At 32.3% G+C, this 22469-nt stretch overlaps 1 protein-coding gene across 1 annotated transcript; it reads right to left on the reverse strand.

Annotated features, from left to right (window-relative positions):
- Positions 1-6281: 6281 nt before the first annotated feature.
- Positions 6282-8084, reverse strand: LOC121493768 (myoneurin-like). The gene is given in 3 exon segments (XM_041760008.1): positions 6282-7890; positions 7892-8027; positions 8030-8084. Coding segments are annotated over 3 exon segments (1800 nt in total).
- Between the last annotated feature and the right edge of the window lie 14385 nt (positions 8085-22469).

Consider the following 22469-nt stretch of genomic DNA (forward strand, 5'->3'; position numbering starts at 1 on the left):
ATTATGAAGCTATTATTTTGACATTTATGGTTATAGACCATAAACATAAGTAAATGTTGATGGCTAAGTGTGGCTACATTGTTGATATTTGCTGATGCAAACCAAAATAAAGAACATTTTAGGCATGGGAAAAGAAATCTTTGTGCATAACCTAAAATACAAGATTGGGAAAAATAGTCTTTATGATATATGAATAAATAAACTTTTAGAAAACTCCCATTGAATCTGGAAACTGCTTTAAGTAAGTTAAAGGAGGAACTATTTTTCCACTTAAAACATGCAGTTTTACAGCAAAATTCATGTTTTATGTTTACCACATGCTAAAAACAAAACAAAACAAAACAACAACAACAAAAAAAACAAAACAGAAAAAGAAGCATGAAAGGCAGCAACTCAAAATTAATGGTAACATAATGGCACAGTTTCACTAAATTGTTTTTGTCTTTTTTCTAAATTATTCCACTTTCAGCTCATATAACAATTTTGTCTATTGTCATTTTATTAGAAATGTATGTATAGATGTGTGTGTATTTTCTTCTTTCTTCAGAAAATAAGGAGCATAGCTAGATGTATTTATATACAGCTTGGATACCTTTCTAAGGATCATTCACATTGATTTGTGGACTTTTCTCACTCATAATGAAATGAATAGTTATGTTTCTGATTTCCCCAATTCTGAAGAGAATAGAAGTGACATTGCCTATAAATTATCAAATACATTTCATGGAAACTGGAGGAAATAGCAGAAGTCAAAAAATAAAACTGAAAACATCTAGAATTGATACGTTCAAAATCCAAAACACTTGTTTGATACTTGAGCTTCTTCAAATATTGAAACAGAGTAATACATTGAAGCCAGGCAATTGCTAGCAAAAATAATATGTAATTTGATATTGTACAGTATGTATGTTAACTTATGTTATTTTCTCTTTCAACGGAATTATATGATTGCAGAAGCAGTCATTATTCTTTTCATCAACATCAAAAACAACAACAAAAAAGATAAAAGAATCTGAAATTATAACACTACACTTCAGAGAACACATTTACTGGAAGGACTCCCAAGAGAAATAATTAAGCAAAATTTGGAGGAGGAAGTTGAGCTGCGGGTATGATTCTCTGAAGGTCACATTATGAACATCCAGAAGGTTCCTTTGTCCTCATCTTTCACATTCTGCACTGAGATCTTCACTCCGACCTTGGTCACTGCTAACCAACTGTAAACCTGTGCTGCCTTCAGATGATTGGAGGCAAATTCATAGAAACATAGGTGACAGATAAAGGGCTGATATAGTCGGCTTTTCAGGCCCACTGCAAAATCTGGTCATGACTGGCTTCCAGAACTCCATGCTCCAATGTACCCACATGCATCACTGATTCCAGAGGTGATATCACACAGGGCTTTTCTCTAATTCCTGTCTTTTGCTTTCCTTATTATCTAAACTTCTCCCACAAATGTGTAAGACGTGAGTTCCATGAAAACTTTCCTTATTTAAAAAATGTATACGGTGGTATCTTTTCTCTTACTGAACCCCAACTTATTTATTGGATTATAATTCATGACTATTGTATACTACCCTCATATCGTAGTACACAATTATGACTTTTTTCCTCCAAATGTTGTTTTGAGGTATTTTTTTAAAGCAGCTCTAATTTTACCACAATACTGATGAAGTGCGAGAATGGATAAGGACAATATTCTCCAAATATTTAACTTTTGTTAACCTGAAACTATTCAAATTAGTTAAAGAAAGAAGTGATGCCATGAATAATCAAAAAGTTTTTCATCCAAATACTTTTAGAAAAATATTTTTTAAATAACTGCAGTGGGGATGCCTGGGTGGCTCAGTTAGTTAAACATGAGCCTTTGGCTCAAGTCATGATCTCAGGGTCCTGGGATCGAGCCCTGCTCAACAAGGAGTCTACTTCTCCCTCTCCCTGTGCCTCTCCCTATCCACCCTCCATTCCTGCTCTCTCTATTGTGCTCTCTCTCTTGAAAATAAATAAATAAAATCTTTTAAAAACAGCTGCAATAGTTGTACTGCATACTTTGCACCATATTTCAGTTTGGCCAGTATTCAGTAACTTAGCCTTCTTTACAAACAGCAAGACCTGACGAAAGGAGACCTAATCTAGGAATAACAAGCGCAGGGTTCACCAAGGTTGTTTAAAAATTAGACACAGACAGAATGAAATGTAAAAATAATAACTAACATCTTGCTATCTTTATGAATCAAAATGAAATTGAATTTACAAGTCTGTAATTAAGATAGTATAATATTTTTTTCTTTCGTAAGCATTTATCTGTAGCCTATGTATGATACATAAAGAAAGAGTTGACCTTAATGAAACAGCCTTGAAAACACTTCAAATTTGAGTAGAGAAAAAGCTTTGTTTATTGTTCCCGTTTAAAATTCTTTATTGAGATTTTTAATTTTCCTTGTGAGCACAAAATTTATAAAGATGTATTATCACTCTTTAAATTCTGACACAGGGAAGAATGAAAATTCTTTAGAATGATTAAAACTGGCTCACAAATTAGGCTAGAGTAAGGGAAATCAATATGAATATTTAAAATAGGGATCCCTGGGTGGCGCAGCGGTTTAGCACCTGCCTTTGGCCCAGGGCGCGATCCTGGAGACCCGGAATCGAATCCCATGTCGGGGTCCCTGCATGGGGCCTGCTTCTCCCTCTGCCTGTGTCTCTGCCTCTCTCTCTCAATCTCTCTCTCTCTCTCTGTCTCTCTCTCTGTGAGTATCATAAATAAATAAAAATTAAAAAAAAACTTTTAAAATTAAAAGGCATAAAAGATTCCCTAGTATTCAACACTTATCACAGCATATTTGGAAACTTGAGGTAGATAGATCTACCAGTTAAATGTACCCTACATACCTGTCTCTTTGTTTCCACTTCCAAAAGCAGACTGTTAGGCACTGTATTTTTTCCTGTTATTTTTTCTCACATTGCTTTTATAATGCTGAACTCTGGATTCATCATTCAACTGCTAACGTTCCCAGAACCCACAACATGGTGGAAAACAGGGCCACCATTCAATCATACATAAATATGCCTCCACTCATGGTCTCTTCATAGATGGTCTTATATCAGTCTTAGGTTTCACTAAAACTTGGATTTCCTTCAAAGATTGCTTCTTTCAGAGCTTTCACTGTGCCTTAAAACATCCTCAAAAATATTGGCATTTTTCTCTTAGGTATTATAGGTATGTAGGGTTACATTTAACTGGTGACATAAATATCTTTACTGTAATATGAAATATATATGGTGATGCTTCAGCCTCATGTAATCACCATTTTATTCCATGTTATTAACCCCCTCACATTCCCATCTTAGATCTACAACTAGTCACTCGATCTACGTTTTTGGGAATCTGCAATAGCTTCTCCTTTATGGGTTTGTACGTAACATGTGCAACGTAGATCATCTTTACAATTGAAGTCTAATTCCTCTGTACCCAGGCACCTGAGAAACACTAGAGAGAAAGCATACAAGTTGATTTTCAGCCATTAACACTCTTTGTTGATCACTGGATTTTTTTAGCCCAGCTCCTTCTCTCATCTTTATTTAGTGAACATTCAAACTTCTGATTTCTCCTAAACTTCCTTCCCAAACTTAACTCTCTTTCCTTCCAGTACCAGTAATCTCCTTATTTCTAAAACAATAACAATTTCTCAGACTTTGTCTTCACTAGCTGTTGTGCAGTGACAACAATTCCTCCATGTACTATTCTTGGTTTTCATGGCATGGAATTCTTGGCTCTTTACTTTTTTTTTTTTTTTTTCAATTTCCTTTGCTAAACCTCTTTGCCATTTTTCTTTTTATACTTTGTCCCTGAGTGAGCTAATTCACAAACCTCATTCTAAATATGTTCAGGAAAGATTGTTGGGAGTGCTTGAAAGGTAAAAAAAGGAGGATAAAGTGTACTTCAGGTTAGTAACAAAAACAGCTACCATGATGAGGAACAAAGAGAAAGAGGGAAGAGTTTATGTTCCCAGAGTCCAGGATACTAGGTGTTCTAAAGTGAACTGGAAACATATGAAGATAGATGTCAAGCAGGAGCTGGAGCCATCAGCAAAATAATTTCTGATCTGATGCAGATAAAATGGAAGGAATATCCTGGCCTCTCCACCTTCTGGTCTTGTTCCAGTGCTTTCCACTGGCTGAATGTGATCAGAGCCAGTGAGAAAGTGCACCTGAGAGCATGAAAGGGGTAGACCTTTGTGATACAAACTAGAGTAAGGAAAGGCAGAAAATGGATGAGAGAAAAATCACACAAGTAATGTGACATGCTGTTATTGGCTTTGAGACCTTCCCATAAGCTGCTGTCTTTATTTTGGGATGCTATTTCCATGTGTGTTGTGACTGTGTGTATGTAGACATCCCTGGTACCACCAGAGGATCCATCTTTCCTCTCTCTTATATATTTCTAATATTTTGGTGTTAAGTATTGTATGATAACACAAATATATATTTTATTTAACAACTTGATTTACTGCTTACTTATATATTTTTTTGCTGTTTACTTATTCTTAATGTTTCCTAGTATTTAAGTTATGAATTGAAATAACTTATTCAATATACATTTAATGAATGAATAAACATCTCCATTTCCAATTGTCAGATTCTGGTATTATAAATTCTAGTAAAGGGATGCCTGGGTGGCTCAGCGGTTGAGTGTCTGCCTTTAGCTAAGGGCATGATCCTGGAGCCCAAGAATCGAGTCCCACATCGGGCTCCCTACATGGAGCCTGCTTCTCCCTCTGCCTGTGTCTCTGCCTCTCTCTCTCTCTCTCTCTGTCTCTCATGAATACATAATTAAAATCTTAAAAAAATAAATTCTAGTAAAACCAGCAATAAGTAAATGAAAAAAATAAATAATAAATAAATAAATAAATAAATAAATAAATAAATAAATAAATAAAAATTTTAAAAAGCATTTATCTTTGAAATACTTTGTTCTCCAGTAACTACACTTAGGTAAATAAAGATGTTTAGGTATAACTTTATAAACCTCTTAACTCACAGATTCTTATGCTGCAAGAGAATATTATCATGTTTTCCATTACAAAAATATCAATTTTACTTCATCTATTTCAAAATAACTTTTTAACTTTTAAAATGCAATATCATCGCATCCTTTAAACACTCCCATTCAGTCTTGATATATTGTCTTGGAAACACATTTTACAAACTAAGAGAGACAGTGAACAGGTTGAGAAGCTAGATTGTGGGGGCTAATGGAATAAATTCATATTCTGAATTCAATTCTTACTAACTGTGAGAACATTATTTAATCTCCCTATGTTTCAGTTTTCTCATCTTAAAAATGAGGAGATTAATATTAACTAATCCATATGGTTGTTATGAAAATTAACAGAGTGAAGACAGATAAAATATTTTTAAAAATTACTTGGCTGAATATTTTTAATATTTTTAACTAGCAATCAGATGAGTACTCATGAATTTTACTGACTATTAATTCAAATAACTTTCTTCTCACAATACAACTAAAAGGAATATATAATTATTTCTAAAGAAAATATTCTTACAAAAGTCCATTATATGAGTGCATAATACGAGACATTATAGATATGAAATAAACAATACACATTTAATGGGCAAATGCATTCAATGTAGTTAATGTAATTAAAAATGAATTTAAAGAAATCAGTGAGGCCTTATTTCACCCCTTTTATTTAACTGTGCACTTTTAGATGCCTAAAGACATAACAGAGACATCTGTCCAATCAGAGAAGATAGAAGAAGAGTACAGTAGAGTTCACTTAAATATTATTTGATAAAAAATTACAGCCCTGCTAAACTTATCAGAGAGCACTGCCATTTTAAATGATTAGTATTCTTATTTTTAGAAATAAATTGCCCATAATTATTGATGATTAAATTTTAAGGACCTCAACAGGAAAAATTATAAAAGTAAGGTAGTTTATTGAAATTTTGGCACTTAAGACCTACTGACTAAGTCAGATATAATAATAAATAAGTAATAATGCCAGAAAATATACTGATGTGTGCTTTTTAAATACCTGGTTTTTAGCTTTTGGTTCTCCTCTCTGCTCCAAAAATTCCACCTGATTCCCTAACTTCAGATTCACATTCTTTTAGCGTCTTGTTTACCCTAAAATCATGCAGAAGAAATTCTATTTTTTTTAAATGAATGGTAATTTAATATAATATATGCACCTTACCAGAGAGTTTATGTTTACTACTAGAGACATCTTAGCAATTCCATATTCCTCACAAAGTCAGTATAATTGCTTTAAAAAAATCAACTGTGGTTCTGAATACCCATTCACAGTTGACCTCAACAACATATCTGATGTAGGAGATTGATTATCTGTGACAGGCAGAAGGATGTGGTGGTCCTCAGTTCCAAGTGGAAGAGAGAGTGGTAAAGTCATATCAGAAAGTTTCACATCCAATGTTTCTGATAAAGAACTTTTTTGTTCACTCAAGGGATGATCCTCTATACCAGAATCTAGAATTTTATCTGCACTGGAATGGACTTTTGTTTTGTGCTTCTTTAAATTTTTAATATCTGTATAAGAATTTCCACACAATTCGCAGATAAATGGCCTTTCTCCTGTATGGGATAGAAAGTGTTTGTTGAGCTCTCCTGAGGAAATAAAACTTTTCACACAAATACCACATATGTATGGTTTCTCACCTGTATGAGTGATAAGAGAACTAGAGACAGCAAAAGCCTTCCCACATGTATCACACACATAAGGCTTTTCTCCAGTATGCCTATGAACATGACAGGTAAATGTGCTGGCTTGAGCAAATCTCTGTCCACATCTCTCACAGACATATGGCTTCTCTCCACTATGCTTCCTTGCATGAATCTTGATATTGCTAGAAGTTGCAAATTGTAAATTGCATACATCACATTTATAGGGTTTTTCCTCACCATGACGCATACGACTATGGAAGACCAGCTGGCATTTCTGAGCAAATCCTTTATCACACAATTCACATTTGTATGGCTTCTCACCTGTATGAGTTCTTACATGAGTTTTCAGCTGGTTACACTGGGTAAATGCCTTTCCACAGAAGTGGCAGACATAAGGTTTAACTCCTTTATGTATTCTCATGTGCCTTCTCCAACTGCTGGCTTCCGAAAATACTTTCCCACATGTGTTACACATTGGCTTGGCCTTGGAATACCTCTGATCCAGCTCTTCCCCAGAGCTCTCCAGCTCATAAGAATTCTTGACACTGGCTATATTGGACATAGGGTGTTCAGGCAGAGCACAGTTTGGCTGTGATTTTCCACGTTTCCATTTCACTGTAACAGTTTGCACAGTATCTTGTGCTGGAAAAGTGTTTTCCATGACTGATGTCAACTCAAGTTCTGAATTACAATTTCTTTGTGCAACTTGTTCTATTACAGGTGTGGATAATTTATTTGCATCTAAAAATAACTCAACAGATGCGTTCTCTAAAATGTCACTGGGATATTGCACTGTTTTATTCTGTCCTGTTTTCCGGGAGCTGAAGGCCTTCTTCTTTTTATTTTGAGAGGACTTCTTTGCTGAAGTCCCTTGTTTAGGATTTGCCTGAACTAAATCTGTAGACATTTCAGGTTTTTCCTGACTGTTTTAATCCCGTAGAGTAAGGAGACAAGTCTGTTGATTCAATTCAATGTTTCCAGTAATACTAGATATCTCTGTAGAAGAGGGATTAGCAATAAAAGCAAAATTTTCCATCTTTATTTTACACTCAGTGACCACCTCTTCCACTTTGAGATAGTCTGCGGCCTGATGAATTTCTTTAACATTCCAACTGTTAAGATTTAAAGTTCCTGTGTATATAAACTCCAACAGTTTCTGAAATCCATCAGCCTTCACCCAACTGATCAAGGAAGACATTGTTCTCAGAAGTGCTTCCGTAGATCGTACCAAAATACTCACTAAAGGAGGCCAGCACATTCCTGTGGGCTTTAAACTGGAATTCCCCAATTACTACGGTGCAGTCACAAAGAAAACCCACTCCCATTGTTTATTCAGTCTCTCTAAAAGGTGCTCACAGTGATGCAAATACTGCATTTTGATACCAGAATGAAATTTTACTAGAAATTTTAACTAGAGCAATCTAAAGGGGACAGTTTCTTCATGCTCTCCCCGCCATCTTGGCAAGAAATTCTATTTTTTTTTAAGAAATTCTATTTTTAAAGTACACTCTTAATCAAGTTCCATGATTATTGCTGGCAGTCTAATCCTTAAATTTTGGGCCGTAAGTAGAAAGTAGATTCCTCTTTTTATCCATGTACCTTTCAATTGATCCCTTTCAATAGAGCCCCCCTAAGATTGGGAGCCTGCCTCTATATTGTCTTTCTTCCTCATAAATTTTGAAATATTTGGTTAAAACCCTTAGCTGAGTTAGAAAATTATACCTTGTAACAGACAGCTCTGATCAGATTGCCACATATTATGAAACCTGAATGGCTATCATCACCCAGCATCTACCTATCATGATGCTTATTGTTATGGGTTGAATTGTGTCCTCAAATATATTTTGAGGTCAGAGCCCCAGTACTTGTGAATTCAACCTTATGGGTAATAAGGTCTTTACAGATATAATCACGTTAAGATAAGGTCATTAGGGTAGGTTTTGAAATCCAATGTGACTTGTATCCTTATAAGAAAAGGGAAATTTAGACACAGAGATACATAGAACAGTATGATGTTCAAAAGAGATAGATATTGAAATGAAGCAGTTGCAAGCAAAGAACACCAGGATTGACATCTATCATTAGGAGCTAGTATGAGGCAAGGGATAATTTTATCCAGATTCTCCAAGGGTGAATAGCCCACAATTTGATTTTTGATCTCTATCCTCCAGAACTGAGAAAGAATACATTGTTGTTTTAAGCAAATGGTTGGTGGTAATTGGTTATAGCAGTCCTAGGAAATGAATATATTTATCTTGCAATTATTTATAACAACACATAAGATAAATAGAAGCATATTCTGATTCAGACAAGAATTGTGTCTTGTAAGAGTAGTAACTAAAAGTAATGCTTGGACATTCAAATTGTAAAGGAAGAATAAAATTGTTACTATTTATGGACAACATGGTATATGTAAAATCCCTGAGGATGCCATCAAAAACCTGATCAGAATAAACAAATAAAGTTGCAAGTTACAAAATCAATATACAAAATCTATTATATTTATATGCACCAATAAAAAACTATCAGAAGGAGAAATTAGGAAAACAATGCCGCCTATAATTACATTAAAAAGAATAAAATACTTAGGAATAAATTTAACGAAGTGTGTAAAAGACCTGTATATTGAAAACTACAAGACATTAATTAAAGAAATTGTAAAAGACAAAAATAAATGGAAAGATATTTTGTGCTTGTGGATTGGAAGAATCAATATTCCTAAAATGTTTATACTATCCAAAGCAATCTACAAATTCAATTCAAGCTCTATCAAAATTCCAATGTCACTTTTCAAAGAAATAGAAGAGATAATTCTAAAATTTGTAGGGAACCACAAAAATCTCTTAATAAACAAAACAATCATGGGAAAGAAGAACAAAGCTGTAGATTTCAAGTTCCCTGGTTTCAAACTATATTACAAAGCTATAATACTAAAAACAGTATGGCGTGACATTAAAAAACAGACATGTTGATTAAGAAACAGAAAAGACAGCCTAGAAATAAACCAAACTTACATGATAATTTATGACAAGGAAAAAAAAACACTATACAATAGGGAAAGGACACTCTATTCAATAAATTGTGTTTGGAAAACTGGACAACAATACAAAATGATTGAAACTGGACCACCAGCTCTAACAAACAAAAAATTAACTTTAAATGAATTAAAGACTTGAATGTAAGATATGAAACCATAAAACTCCTAGAAGAAAACATAGGTGGTAAGCTTTTTGACACAGGCCTTGGTGATAGACTTTTGAATCTGATATTAAAAGCAAAAGCAACAAAAGCAAAAATAAACAAATGGGACTACATCAAACTAAAAAGTTTCTATATACCAAAGGAAACCATCAACAAAATAAAAAAGTAACCTAATGATGGGAGAACATATTTGCAAATCATAAATCTAATAAGGGATTAATACCCAAAATATATAAAGAACTCATACAGCCCAATAGCAAACAACAACAAAAACCCTCAACCAATCTGATTTAAAAATAGGCAGTAGACCCGAATAGACATTTTTCAAAAGAAGACGTACAGATGGTCAACAGGTATATGAAAAGATGCTCAACAATATTAATTAGCAGGGAAGTGCAAATCAAAACCACAAGGAGAGACCACCTCACATACATTAGAATGGCTATTGTAAAAAAGACAAGAATTAAGTGTTGGTGAGGATGTGGAAAGAAAGAGGATCCTTATGCAATGCTGGTGTGAATACAAATATGTGCACCTACTATGGAAAATAGTATGGCCACAAAAAATTTAAAAATAGAACCTCAATATGATCCACCAATTCCACTTATGGGTATTATTCAAACAAACAAAAACACTGACTCAAAAAGTTATATATACCTCCATTTTTTACAATAGCCAAGATATGGAGGCAAACTGTCAATCAATGGATGACTGAACAAAAGATGTGGCACACACACACACACACACACACACACACTGAGGAATATTTCTCAGTCATAAAAAAGATTGAAATCTTGCTATTTATGACATGGATGGACCTTAACATCATTATGTTACCTGAAATATGCCAGGAAAAGACAAATATGGTATGAATGTAGAAACTAAAAAAATTAGTTAAAATAAATGTAAATAAAAAATAATTGACTTAAAATGAAAACAAAACAAACAAAACCTCAAGTTTACAGATACAGAGAATACTTTGGGAGGTGGGTGAAATGGATAAAGAGAGTCAAAAAATAAAAAGGAAAAAAATAGAAACAAAAAAGTGATGGTTACATGTATCCTCTTTTGTAAGAGAAAATATTAAATAGACTCATTTTTCTATAAAATTATATGGCAATATAGTGAGTTGTGAGAAGGAAATCATTTGGGGAGATGATAAACTGATATTTAAAAATAATTTCAGTTGCATAGCCAGAAATCATTTTATCTGTACTCATTTAAAAAATGATAAGGAAGTTTGAGATTAAAAACTACAAAGTTATACAGCAGAACCTTACATTTCTTTCTTTTAAATTTTCACTAATTGAAAAATTATTGCTCCTTTGGAGTAGAAAATAACATTACATAAGGAATTTTATACCATTGTATAAAGAATTTTTGTTGGCTTTTTGTTTTCCACAGGCATGATACAAAATTTTTCCTTGAAAAAGAGTACAATTCTAATGGCCCATTTTATGGCATTATCAAGAATTATTTAGTGTTAAATACTCAAAAAAAAAAAAAGACTCTGGTGTGAGCTAAGGAATGGAATATAGGAAAGATTTCAGTTCTCTATAACAGAACCTACTTTAGTGCCTATATAGCAATAGAGCTACCAGAAGGAATACCAATGACGTCTGTGACAAAAGTGACATTCATGGATTGATGCATTTCTGTATAAACAGATTTGTGAGAAAGGTATGTTAGGAATATTGAACCATCTTTCTTGTCAAAAATAAATGCAGCACAGTCTTCTTTGCCCTTGCCAATATTTTGTACACTTTAGTTTCCAAAATATAAATATTTTATTGTCCTACACTAAAAAAACTTCTTAAAAATCTTGAAAGAAATTTCAATAAATGTATGCATTACATAGGGTAAAATAGAGATTAGTAGTAGATTTTCTGTGAAACCACACCACCCACTCCACCCATTCAAGTTCTAAACTCTACTTTTAGATTCACCCTATAGGAACTGCTCTCCATTCCAGATCTGACCAAAAGCTGGACCAGCTCCATATCACTTACTTTAAGAATGACATTTCCAAAAATAAACTGATTTCAGCATTAGAAAATGATTTGCATAATTTGCAAATAGAATTGTTAACATTACTGTAACACCTGTTCACTCAATATATGAATAAATATGAACATATCTCTATTTACACTTTAGGATTGTAAAGAAATCAAATGAACTGCCCATGGTCAATATTATTGATGACTTCAAACACATTGATTTTATAGAGTCATAATTTTTATGATAAAAGGTAAATAAAAACAGATAATTTATGACAGTGTTTCCCCTAAGAGTATGGTAGTGTATGTCATCCCTTCTTAGATGACACACTGCTCTACAAATGTATTAATCACTTCTTTTTGCTTAAATTTTTATTTTAATTCCAATTAGCTAACATACAGTGTTATATTAGTTTCAAGTGTACAATGTAGTGATTCTACAATTCTATATGTCACCCAGGGCTTATAAGAGAGGTCTTAATCCCAATCACTTATTTTACCCATCCCCCCATCTGCCTCTCTTCTGGTAACCACTGGTTTGTTCTCTAAAATTAAGTCTGTTTCTTGATTTATCTCTCCCTCCCTCCCACTCTTGTTCTTTCCTAAATTCCACATTTAATGAAATCAAGTGGTATCTATATTTTTCTGACTGGCTTATTTTGCTTAGCATAATACACTCTAGCTTCATCCATGTAGTTACAAATGGTAAGATTTCATTCTTTTTGATGGCTGAGTAATATTTCATTTTATATATATTTATTCATCAGTTGATACACATTTAGGCCCTTTCCATAATTTGGCTATTGTAGATAATGTTGCTATAAATGAGGGCATGTGCTTCTCAAATCACTATTTTCATATCTTTTGGGTAAATACCTAGTAACGCAATTGCTGGGTCATAGAGTAATCCCATTTTTAACTTTTTGAGGAGCCTCTATATTGTTCTCCAGAGTGGTTGCACCAATTTGCATTCCCACCAACAGTGTAAGAGGGTTCCCCTTTCTCCATACCTTCAAAAACATCTGCTGTTTCCTGTGTTGTTAATTTTAGCCATTCTGACAGGTGTGAGGTGGTATCTCATCATGGTTTTGATTTGTATTTCCCTGACGATGAGTGATGTTGAGCATCTTTTCTTGTGTCTGTTAAACATCTTTATGTCTTCTTTGGAAAAATGTGTATTCATGTCTTCCTCCCATTTATTAACAGAGTTGTTTGTTTTTTGGGTGTTGAGTTTGATAAGGTTTTATAAATTTTGGATATTAACCTTTAATCAGATATGCCAGTTTAAAATATCTTCTCCCATTCCAAAGGTTGCCTCTTAGTTTTGTTTTCTCTTTCACTGCACAGAAGCTTTGTATTTTGATATAGTTCCAATTGTTTATTTTTGCTTTTGTTTCCTTTCCCTCAGGAAATATATCTTGAAAGGAATTGCTATGTTCATTGTCAAAGTGATTATACCTTGTGTTCTCTAGGATTTTTATGGTTTCAGATCTCTCATTTAGGTCTTTAATCCATTTTGAATTTATTTTTGTGTATGGCATAAGAAAGTGGTTTCATTCTTTTGCATGTTGCTGTCTAGTTTTCCCAAAATCATTTGTTGAAGAGACTGTCATTTACCCATTGGATATTCCTTCCTGCTTTTTAGAAGATTAATTGACCATATAGTTGTGAGTTTATTTCTGGGTTTTCTATTTTTTTTCATTAATGTATATGTAATTTTTTGTGCCAGTACTGTACTGTTTTGATTATTACAGCCTTGTAATAGAACTCAAAGCCCAGAATTGTGATGCCTTAAGCTTGCCTTTTCCTTTTCAACATTGCTTTGGCTATTTGAAGTCTTTTGTGGTTCCTTACAAATTTTAGAATTGTTTGTTCTAGTTTTGTGAAAAATGTTATTGGTACTTTGATAGGGATTGCATTAAATGTGTTGATTGCTTTGGGTAATGTAGATATTTAACAGTATTTGTTTATCCAATCCATGAGTATGAAATGTCTTCCTATTTCTTTGTATCATCTTCAATTTCTTTCATCAGTGTTTTAAATTTTTAGAGGACTACTTTGGTTAGGTTTATTCCAAGGTATCTTATTATTTTTGGTGCAGTTGTAGCATTTTCATTCAAAAATGGAAAATTGAATTTTACACTCACCACCAAATAAAGATGGCATAGTCTAGCTCCAGTTGTGTGTATGACTGGATATCTGGAATTGTTTTGAGGCGAGAGCATAGAACCTATGTTTTGCAGACTGATAAGTTCAGTAAAAATGACATTAGGTGCATATTCTGGAATGATCTTCTAGCTGTTTGAGTTTAGGTGATATAAGCAAGGAGCAAGGACACACAGTTAACTGAATAAGTGTGGAAAATAATGCAAGAGCCATGCACTGTACATGCTGTAGTAAATGTCAGAATCAGAATTGTAGTTTCAGTTTTGTTAAGATCAACCATAATATTGTTACACGTGCTACTTTCATATGAGTTTTACAAACCTTAGTGAGATGTCCAGTCAGTATAGGAAATTTTTCTTCTTCCCCAAATTTTTACTATATTCCTTTCATCGATTTATCACATGTGCTTGTGTGTAAGTATTTATGTATCTCATGTTTGTCACAAAAACAAAAAGAAACATACTAATAATTAATTTCATCCAGTTAACCAAAAATTGAAATGAGTTAAGCCTATGTTAATAATTTATGATGCTTTTTCTTCAACTCTAAACTTTTAGAATAGTGAAACAAATAAATAGAGATTTCTGCTACTAATAGTGAGGATTTTTTATTTAATTGGAAAATTTCCAAATGTTTAATAATATTCTGTGATGAATTGAGCTTAATGGGTGGATAATTTCTACACTCTGTCACTTGTTATGTCCATCTATAATTAACCAATGTAAAATCTAACATAAAAGTATAATACAATGTTAGTCCTGTTTAACTCCCCATTTAGGGGATCCCTGGGTGGTGCAGCGGTTTAGCGCCTGCCTTTGGCCCAGGGCGTGATCCTGGAGACCTGGGATCAATTCCCACGTCGGGCTCCCGGTGCATGGAGCCTGTTTCTCCCTCTGCCTCTCTCTCTCTCTCTCTCTCTCTCTCTGTGTGACTATCATTAATAAATAAAAAAATTTAAAAAGAAAGCTCCACATTTACCTCCAGACACTGTCCATTTCCTTCCTTTCATTATAACATAGAAGCTATAATTTTCCCATAAGACATTTCTACTTATATATTTAACTAAACAATTCAATAAAACAGTCTGTATTTATCATCAACTTTAATTAATAAGTATAAAAATAATAAAATATAATACATATTATATATGCATATATTTTTATTAAGCTATTTCTTTGTTATATACCAATATAGACCAATGATTACTTACATCTTCATAAGGATTTACAGGAGTTATTTGTACCTGTGCTGCATGAAACATTTTTCATTCCCTTACTGATTCCAATTACTGAAAGCAAAGTCCAATTTTTTGGTATCCTAGTGTATTTTAAATGTCCTGTAAATAATGAAAAAGCAAGCAACTCTCATTATTTTCAACTTAGTTATAGTCATAATTGGCCAAACTTCATAAATTTATGGCCTATTCTGGGAATATAGCCTTACTTTGAATACAATCTCTGCATCTTAGTTAGGTAGTATTATAAATTAGTTTGTAGGTTAGCTTAATCATGTAAATAAAAATTATGAGTCTCTGAAATATTTTGTCAGATTATTTGCATGTTCATTTAAAAATTTATTACTTGAACTTTAAAAAAATAATCAGTGGATTGGTTTATCATCAAGATTTTTAAAAAGTGTAAGCAGGCTTGTTATAATCCGAATGCAATCCTAATGAGGCAAACCGAGCATGTTCTTCATCTGAGAGTACAAGTAGAGTTCACTAACCACCCGCCTCATTAAGTTTGATATGTCATCAATATGGGAAGTAGAATGCTGAATGTAAAATAAATGTAAAGTGAAAACTGCCAAGTGAAGTCAATCTCATGTTTAACTCAAGGCTATATTTCTTACTTTGCTTATCTTTTGTGATAAAGTGTCTGCAAAGGTTAAATTCTTAGAGTTAATTGAATTTACTGATTATAGCTTTTACATATTTCAAACTAAATTAATTCAAATAAAAATATATTAGTCCTGTTGCAAACACACACAAATAATCAAAGAAAATATTTTTGAAAATAAAAAATGTGCATACCATTTACCATTTGAAATGAAATTCTAATTTGTCGTTTCTGAATAGAAATCAAAACTGTGGATGACATTAACCATGCCAATCATATTAATAACACCCAAATGTATAGTTCAAACTTTAACATACAAGGACTGTCACACATAATGAGGAATTGCTATGAAATAGCTGTATTTTAATCTTCTATATCTTCAAATGCCACAACAATCATTCCAAAGTGAAAAAGCAATCAAGAGTTAACTGGTTAAATAATTTTTAAAAATGCCTAGCTATTTAGGGAACTACTAGGTACAAATATGTTATTTAATTATCTATATTTTCTCACTTATTACTCTGAGATTTCTCACATTTTGTATTAGAGGAAACTAGCTCAAATAAGTCAAATCTATTAATCAAAATTAAAAATGTAGAATTACTTCTGATCTTTAGTTTACTATACCCATAAAGGTTACTATAGTTTACTATAAACTATATAAACTATATAAACTAAAGTAAACTTTAGTTTACTATATCCATAAATGTAGAATTACTTCTGATCTTTAGTTTACTTTATATCCATAAAGGTTCTAACACTAAAAATTAGCAAGATATAACATTGCTATTATCATGAAAATAAGTGTGGTAACTATTCTTTTGTATAATTTTATTTTTGTATTTTTGTATATTATCACATCTAATTCTAAAAACATTGCTTATATCCTTTATAAATGAGAAATATATAAATTAGTTTTAATAATATTTTTATGTTCCTGATTAATGAAGCTGACACTCAGACTCTGATCCTCTGATCTTTTTACTTCAAATCACCTATTCTTTCCTCTGCTTCTCAATTAGAATAGTTTACTAAATGACAAAGTTCAATACCAAGTAGATAAAGTCTAGTCTAAACTAAGACTCCTTAAGCTATTTTTACTAAATGATACATTAAAGTAAGACACTTATTATGATGCAGGCGATGGCCAGGTTCAAACTTAGAAAACAATAATAGAGTAAGTGAAAAATACCTAGGTCTTATACTTTATAAAAAAGATAATGAAGGAGTATCCCAGAATTACTTCAAAATATTAAAATAATAGTCTCAGTAAATCTGGGTCACTCAATGGGGAAATTTTTCTCTCTACTTCATATAAGCTTATTTAACATTCTTATAATTCCGCAAATATAAAGGGCAACAGGCCCACTGGTCTTTTAATTGGGCAGATATTTCACTCTGGGCTAGCTGTCGAAAATCTGGAGTATCACAAGTGAGACTGTGAGACTATCTGAAGGCCAACGTGACACCATATTCATATTCTCATATTCTCTTGTATTTATCTGGTTTATAGCTTTACATACTTTGCAACTGTTTGAAGAGTGAGCCTGAGGAAAGCAACATCATACAAATGGACAAATCATTACTCTCATCAACTTCCATTCTTGGAACAGACTTTATCCTAATGCCCTGCCTTACCAAAGTCTATGGGTACAGTTAAAGTATGTTTAGAGAAATATTCAGAAACTTAACTGAGTATACTAAAAATGGTGAAAATAAACTGAATAATTACACAGTTCAAAAAGATAGGAAATAGAACATTAATTCAGGAAGAAACAAAAGAATATACATAATATGAAAAATATATTTTTATATAAGTAGAAAACAAAATGTGTAGAAAATGTAGAAAACAGAAAATGAAACTACTAAATGTATGGAAGAGCTGATTCTTTTCATATAAAATAGAGAAACATCAACATTTAGCTTATGTAGATAAGAAAAGATGCTGGGAATTTAAAAGGAAAATAGAATGAAATAATATTCATTCTCTAATGAAATAAAAAATGTTATAAAATATTATTAATTGTCCTGAGGCTTCTCCAAATTACAATCTGAATTTCTTAAAGAAACACACCCTAAGAAGTATTCAAGTAAAGAAAAATGAACCAAAATTTTCACAAACAAGCTGTCATTGAAATGTAAACTAAACAGAATCAAACACAAAATATTTTAAAAATTGGGGGTGCATGATTTCCAAGATTTTTCTTGGAAAATCTCTGAGAGTACTGTATCAGTTCAGATACTGCCTATCTGTGTAATTTTTCTCAAACAATAAGGATATTTATCATCTCATGTCAGATTTCACAATATTTTCTGCTCTGTCATTCTCTCAAGATCAGTTTTATCCTTCCATAAATGCCTCCAGTGTCTCCAAATACTACATCAAGACAAAATAATGCTGAGACTTATAAAAGTATCACTGTCATTTCGATCTGTTCACTAAGACATAGTAGTTTCTTTCTTAGTGGCCTTACAACACAAGATCTCACATTACTCTTTGGCCAGAATTAGGTGACATTCACACATGTAAAATATCAGTTGCCTCAAATTTAGGATTAAACAATGAAATAAGACAAAGAATAAAAATATAAAATATTAAAGACATAGACAACAATAAAAATCAAATTATTTCACTAGAGCTATACTAAAAAAATGCCAGTCGTAAATAATAAATGCTCACATGAAACTCCAAAAAATATTAATAAAGAAATCTAATTAAAAATAAATTAAGACTAATCTCAATTTACAAGGTGTAATTCTTTAGCATAATCTCTTTATAGAGATTCTGCAATCAAGGGTCTATGGAGTAATCACAAAAAATATTCTTACATTAGGAAATAAAGGAAAAAACTTCAAAAAGTAGAAATAATAAATTTTTTTCTGATCTGGACATAATAAAATAATAAATCTGTTTAAAAGATAGTAAAATACCAGTATTAGGGATATTTCAAAAACACTGTTAATTCTTGGATCAAAAAAGAAATGAAATTTGAGCACCTGGGTGGCTCAGTGGTTGAGCATCTGCCTTTGGCTTAAGTCATGATTCGGGGATCATGGGATTGAGTCTTGCATCTGGCTCCCCACAGGGAGCCTGCTTCTCCCCCTGCCTGTGTCTCTGCCTCTCTCTCTCTCTCTGTGTGTGCCTCTCATGAATAAATAAATAAAATACTTTAAAAAAACTGAAAACAAATTCTAAAAAAAAATGAAATTCAACAACTAAATTATTTTATTCTATTTATAAACATTTCCTAACTACTACATAGTAGTTAATATATACAAGGCACATATATAGTATTTTCAAGGCACTGAGGATACAATGATGACTACACAGATAATGTTTGTCATCTGCTCAATTAAACCAATATTCTAATGGGATAGATTCACAGCAAGGAGAGGAAATAACAGAGGGTGATGTTTTATAATTTTTCTCAAGATTTATTTAAATTCAAGTTAGTTCACAGATAGTCTAGTATTAGTTTCAGTGGTAGAATTTAGTGATTCAAGAGAGTGATGTTTTAGATAGGGTGGCAACATAGGGCTTTTTTGGAAAAGAAAAATTTTAACCACCACATAAAGTGCAGAGTGAGTCACGTAGATACCAGGGAAAAAGTATTCCAGACACGGGAACAGTAAATGTAAAACCCTCAAATAGTTATGGGATTAGCAAATTTGAGGAACTACAAAAAAAAAAAAAAAAAAGAAAAGATAGTTACATGGCTAAAGAGAGTAAGAAGAAGGAGATTTGGAGACATGGAGGTCTAAAAAGTATCCACTTTCCATATATTTGGCTTTGTGAATTTCTGTGTTTATATGTGTACATAGTATTATATCATTATATAAAATTCCATGTGTATAGATAACTTGCTAGAATAGTATAGTGAATCCATGTGTACTCAGAACTTACTTTAAAAAATTAAGAACATTTTACTAAGCTTGATTCGTATATTTCTCTCTGATCACCATTTTTTATGATGGGGTACCAAAACAACTTCAGTTATGCTATGCAGTATTTAGTACACTATCTCTTGAAGCACATGATGAATATATGGTTGTTCCCCTTTATGTGATGCTTAGATAGACTACATAGTTTTTGTTGAATTAATCTATCTCTCAATTATAACAACTGAGACATAATTTCTGGGAGTAGAAACAGCATCACTTCATGCATTAGATTGCGATTGGGAATGGTGATACAAATTTTGGAGATTCTTAGATTGGAGTTAGTTTATTAAAACAAGAGACTAAAGAAGATAACCTTAATAGAATTTTAAGAAGAAAAGAAGAGAAAAAAAACCTATAACACTTCATCATTTATTTGTAGGAAAATTAGAAATTTAAATAATATGTATAAAACATGGTCCTTGAGGTGGTAGGAAATCCAGGAGGGTGTGATGCATCAAAAATCAGGAAAGTAAACATAAAAAGGAGAGAATAATCAGCTGAGTCAAACATTTTCTAAATCACATTAGATTAGGACCAAGACCTGACATTTGTATTTGGTAACATAGTTCATTACTGACCTTAATAATAGAAATTTTCTTTAGGGAATGGAGAGGGCTTTTCTGGAATGTTGTTCCACAGAGCACCAGAGAAAAGAAAGATGGCAAACATAGGCAACAATACTGAGCTTGTCATAATGCTGAGTTAAAAATACATCAGTCAGCACGTGATACCTGTGCTGTCAAGGGAAAATTTAAAATTTATTTGTTTTTGTTTAAGATGAGATTTATTTTACTGTATTTTTATGTTAATTGGGAGGATCTAGGAAACAGAAGAATACAGACAACATAGAAGATAGAAGAACGGTTACAAGAAAAATGGCCTAATCTGGGTGAGAGTTTGCAACCCTGGTACGTAAATTGAATGGCAGATTTTAAACAAGCTCAAGAAGTATTCACCGTTTTTAGCAGAGGCAGTTGAAAAGTAAATTTTGTGGTCAGGAAATGTGGGACTTTCGTAAATTTCCTTGTAAAAAGTATAATTATCAGTTGAGAATGGGAAGAAAAAAAGAAAGTTGAGAATGAGAAGAAAAGAAGAAAATATCATCATTTTTGAGAATAGTAAAATGAATTGATGAATGAAATATATTGGAAATCACCAGAACAATTTAGTGTCCAGTAAGGTTGGAATAATGTAAGTAAGACTATACAGTGTGATTCCATGACTGGATGTATCATATCCAGCTATTCAGTTCCAGGTACAGAAAGACAATTAGATACAAGTACAGTGGAATTTTGAAAGACACAGGTTATAGTGGGAGAGGCAGACGATATAAGTAGGTATGCAACTAGAAGTTAGTTTTCAATCACTATGGAGGAAAGTGATACATAAGAAAAAATAGTGAAAAGGTTCTAAATTCAATTAATTAAAAATATTTATGTCAACTTGCTTAAAAATAAAGTATTTCATATATATTTAAAATGTTCTATCTACCTGTCACTGATCTGACCCTATTTCACACACACATTCACACATATACACATACACAAATTACTATCCTGAATTTGATGATTATGGTTTCTGAGTATATCAGTATTTTAATTAATACACACATGCATATATGCACATATATAAAATATGTACATATTTTTAAACCTTTACAAAAATGATAGTATAATTTTCTATTTTTCCGCAACTACTTAATTTTAAGTTCATGCATGTGATAATTTGAGTTTTTGTTACTTTACTTAGCATTTGTAACTTTGATATTGTGATGAATTATTTTTTTATTTTACTCAGCGTATCATATTAACCATAATTATATTGAACAAAATATTATTTTTGAAATTCATACTTATCTATCCAGTCTTAATTTAAATTATATCTCCTTCTTAGGAGTCTTCCCAGATTGTTTAGTCAGGACTTTTGGTTACTATGTGTCTCTATTGCATGTGGCTAGTGTCTCTTTTCCAGAATTTTTGATATCCTTTGTGTTTTAATATTTATGTATATGTTATACATAAAATGGAGACTTCTATATCTTGGCTATTATGAATAATGCTTCAGAGAATATGGGAGTGCGGATATCTAGGCCCATGAATGGGAATGCTGGATCATATGATAGTTCTATTTTAATTCTCTTCACATTTTTACCAGCACTTGTCTCTTGTCTCCTTGAGACTAGCCACCTTAATAGGTATGAGATTATATTTCATTGCTTTGACTTAATTTCCCTGATGATTAGTGATCTTGAGCGTCATTCATATATCTGTTAGCCTTTGTATATCTTCTTTGTAAAAAAACGTCTGTTCAAGCTCCTCACTCATTTTTAAAATTGGATTATTTTTGTGGACTCTTTTCAATTAAGTTAGGAGTTCCAACTCTATTTTGATTTTTATGAGTTTCATATCTATTTTATATACTAACTTCTTGTTAGATAAAGGGTTTGCACATATTTTTCTGTAATTCGATAGATTGCCTTTTCATTTTGTTGTTTCCTTTGCCGTGCAGAATCTTTTTAATTGATATAGTTCTACTTAGTTTTGCTTGTGCTATTGATGTCATTTCCAAAATGTCTTGGCTGAACCAATGGCAAGGAGCTTTCCTTTTATTTTTTTT

The sequence above is a fragment of the Vulpes lagopus genome, chromosome 6, assembly GCF_018345385.1.
Source record: "Vulpes lagopus strain Blue_001 chromosome 6, ASM1834538v1, whole genome shotgun sequence".
NCBI classification, from domain to species: Eukaryota; Metazoa; Chordata; class Mammalia; order Carnivora; family Canidae; genus Vulpes; species Vulpes lagopus.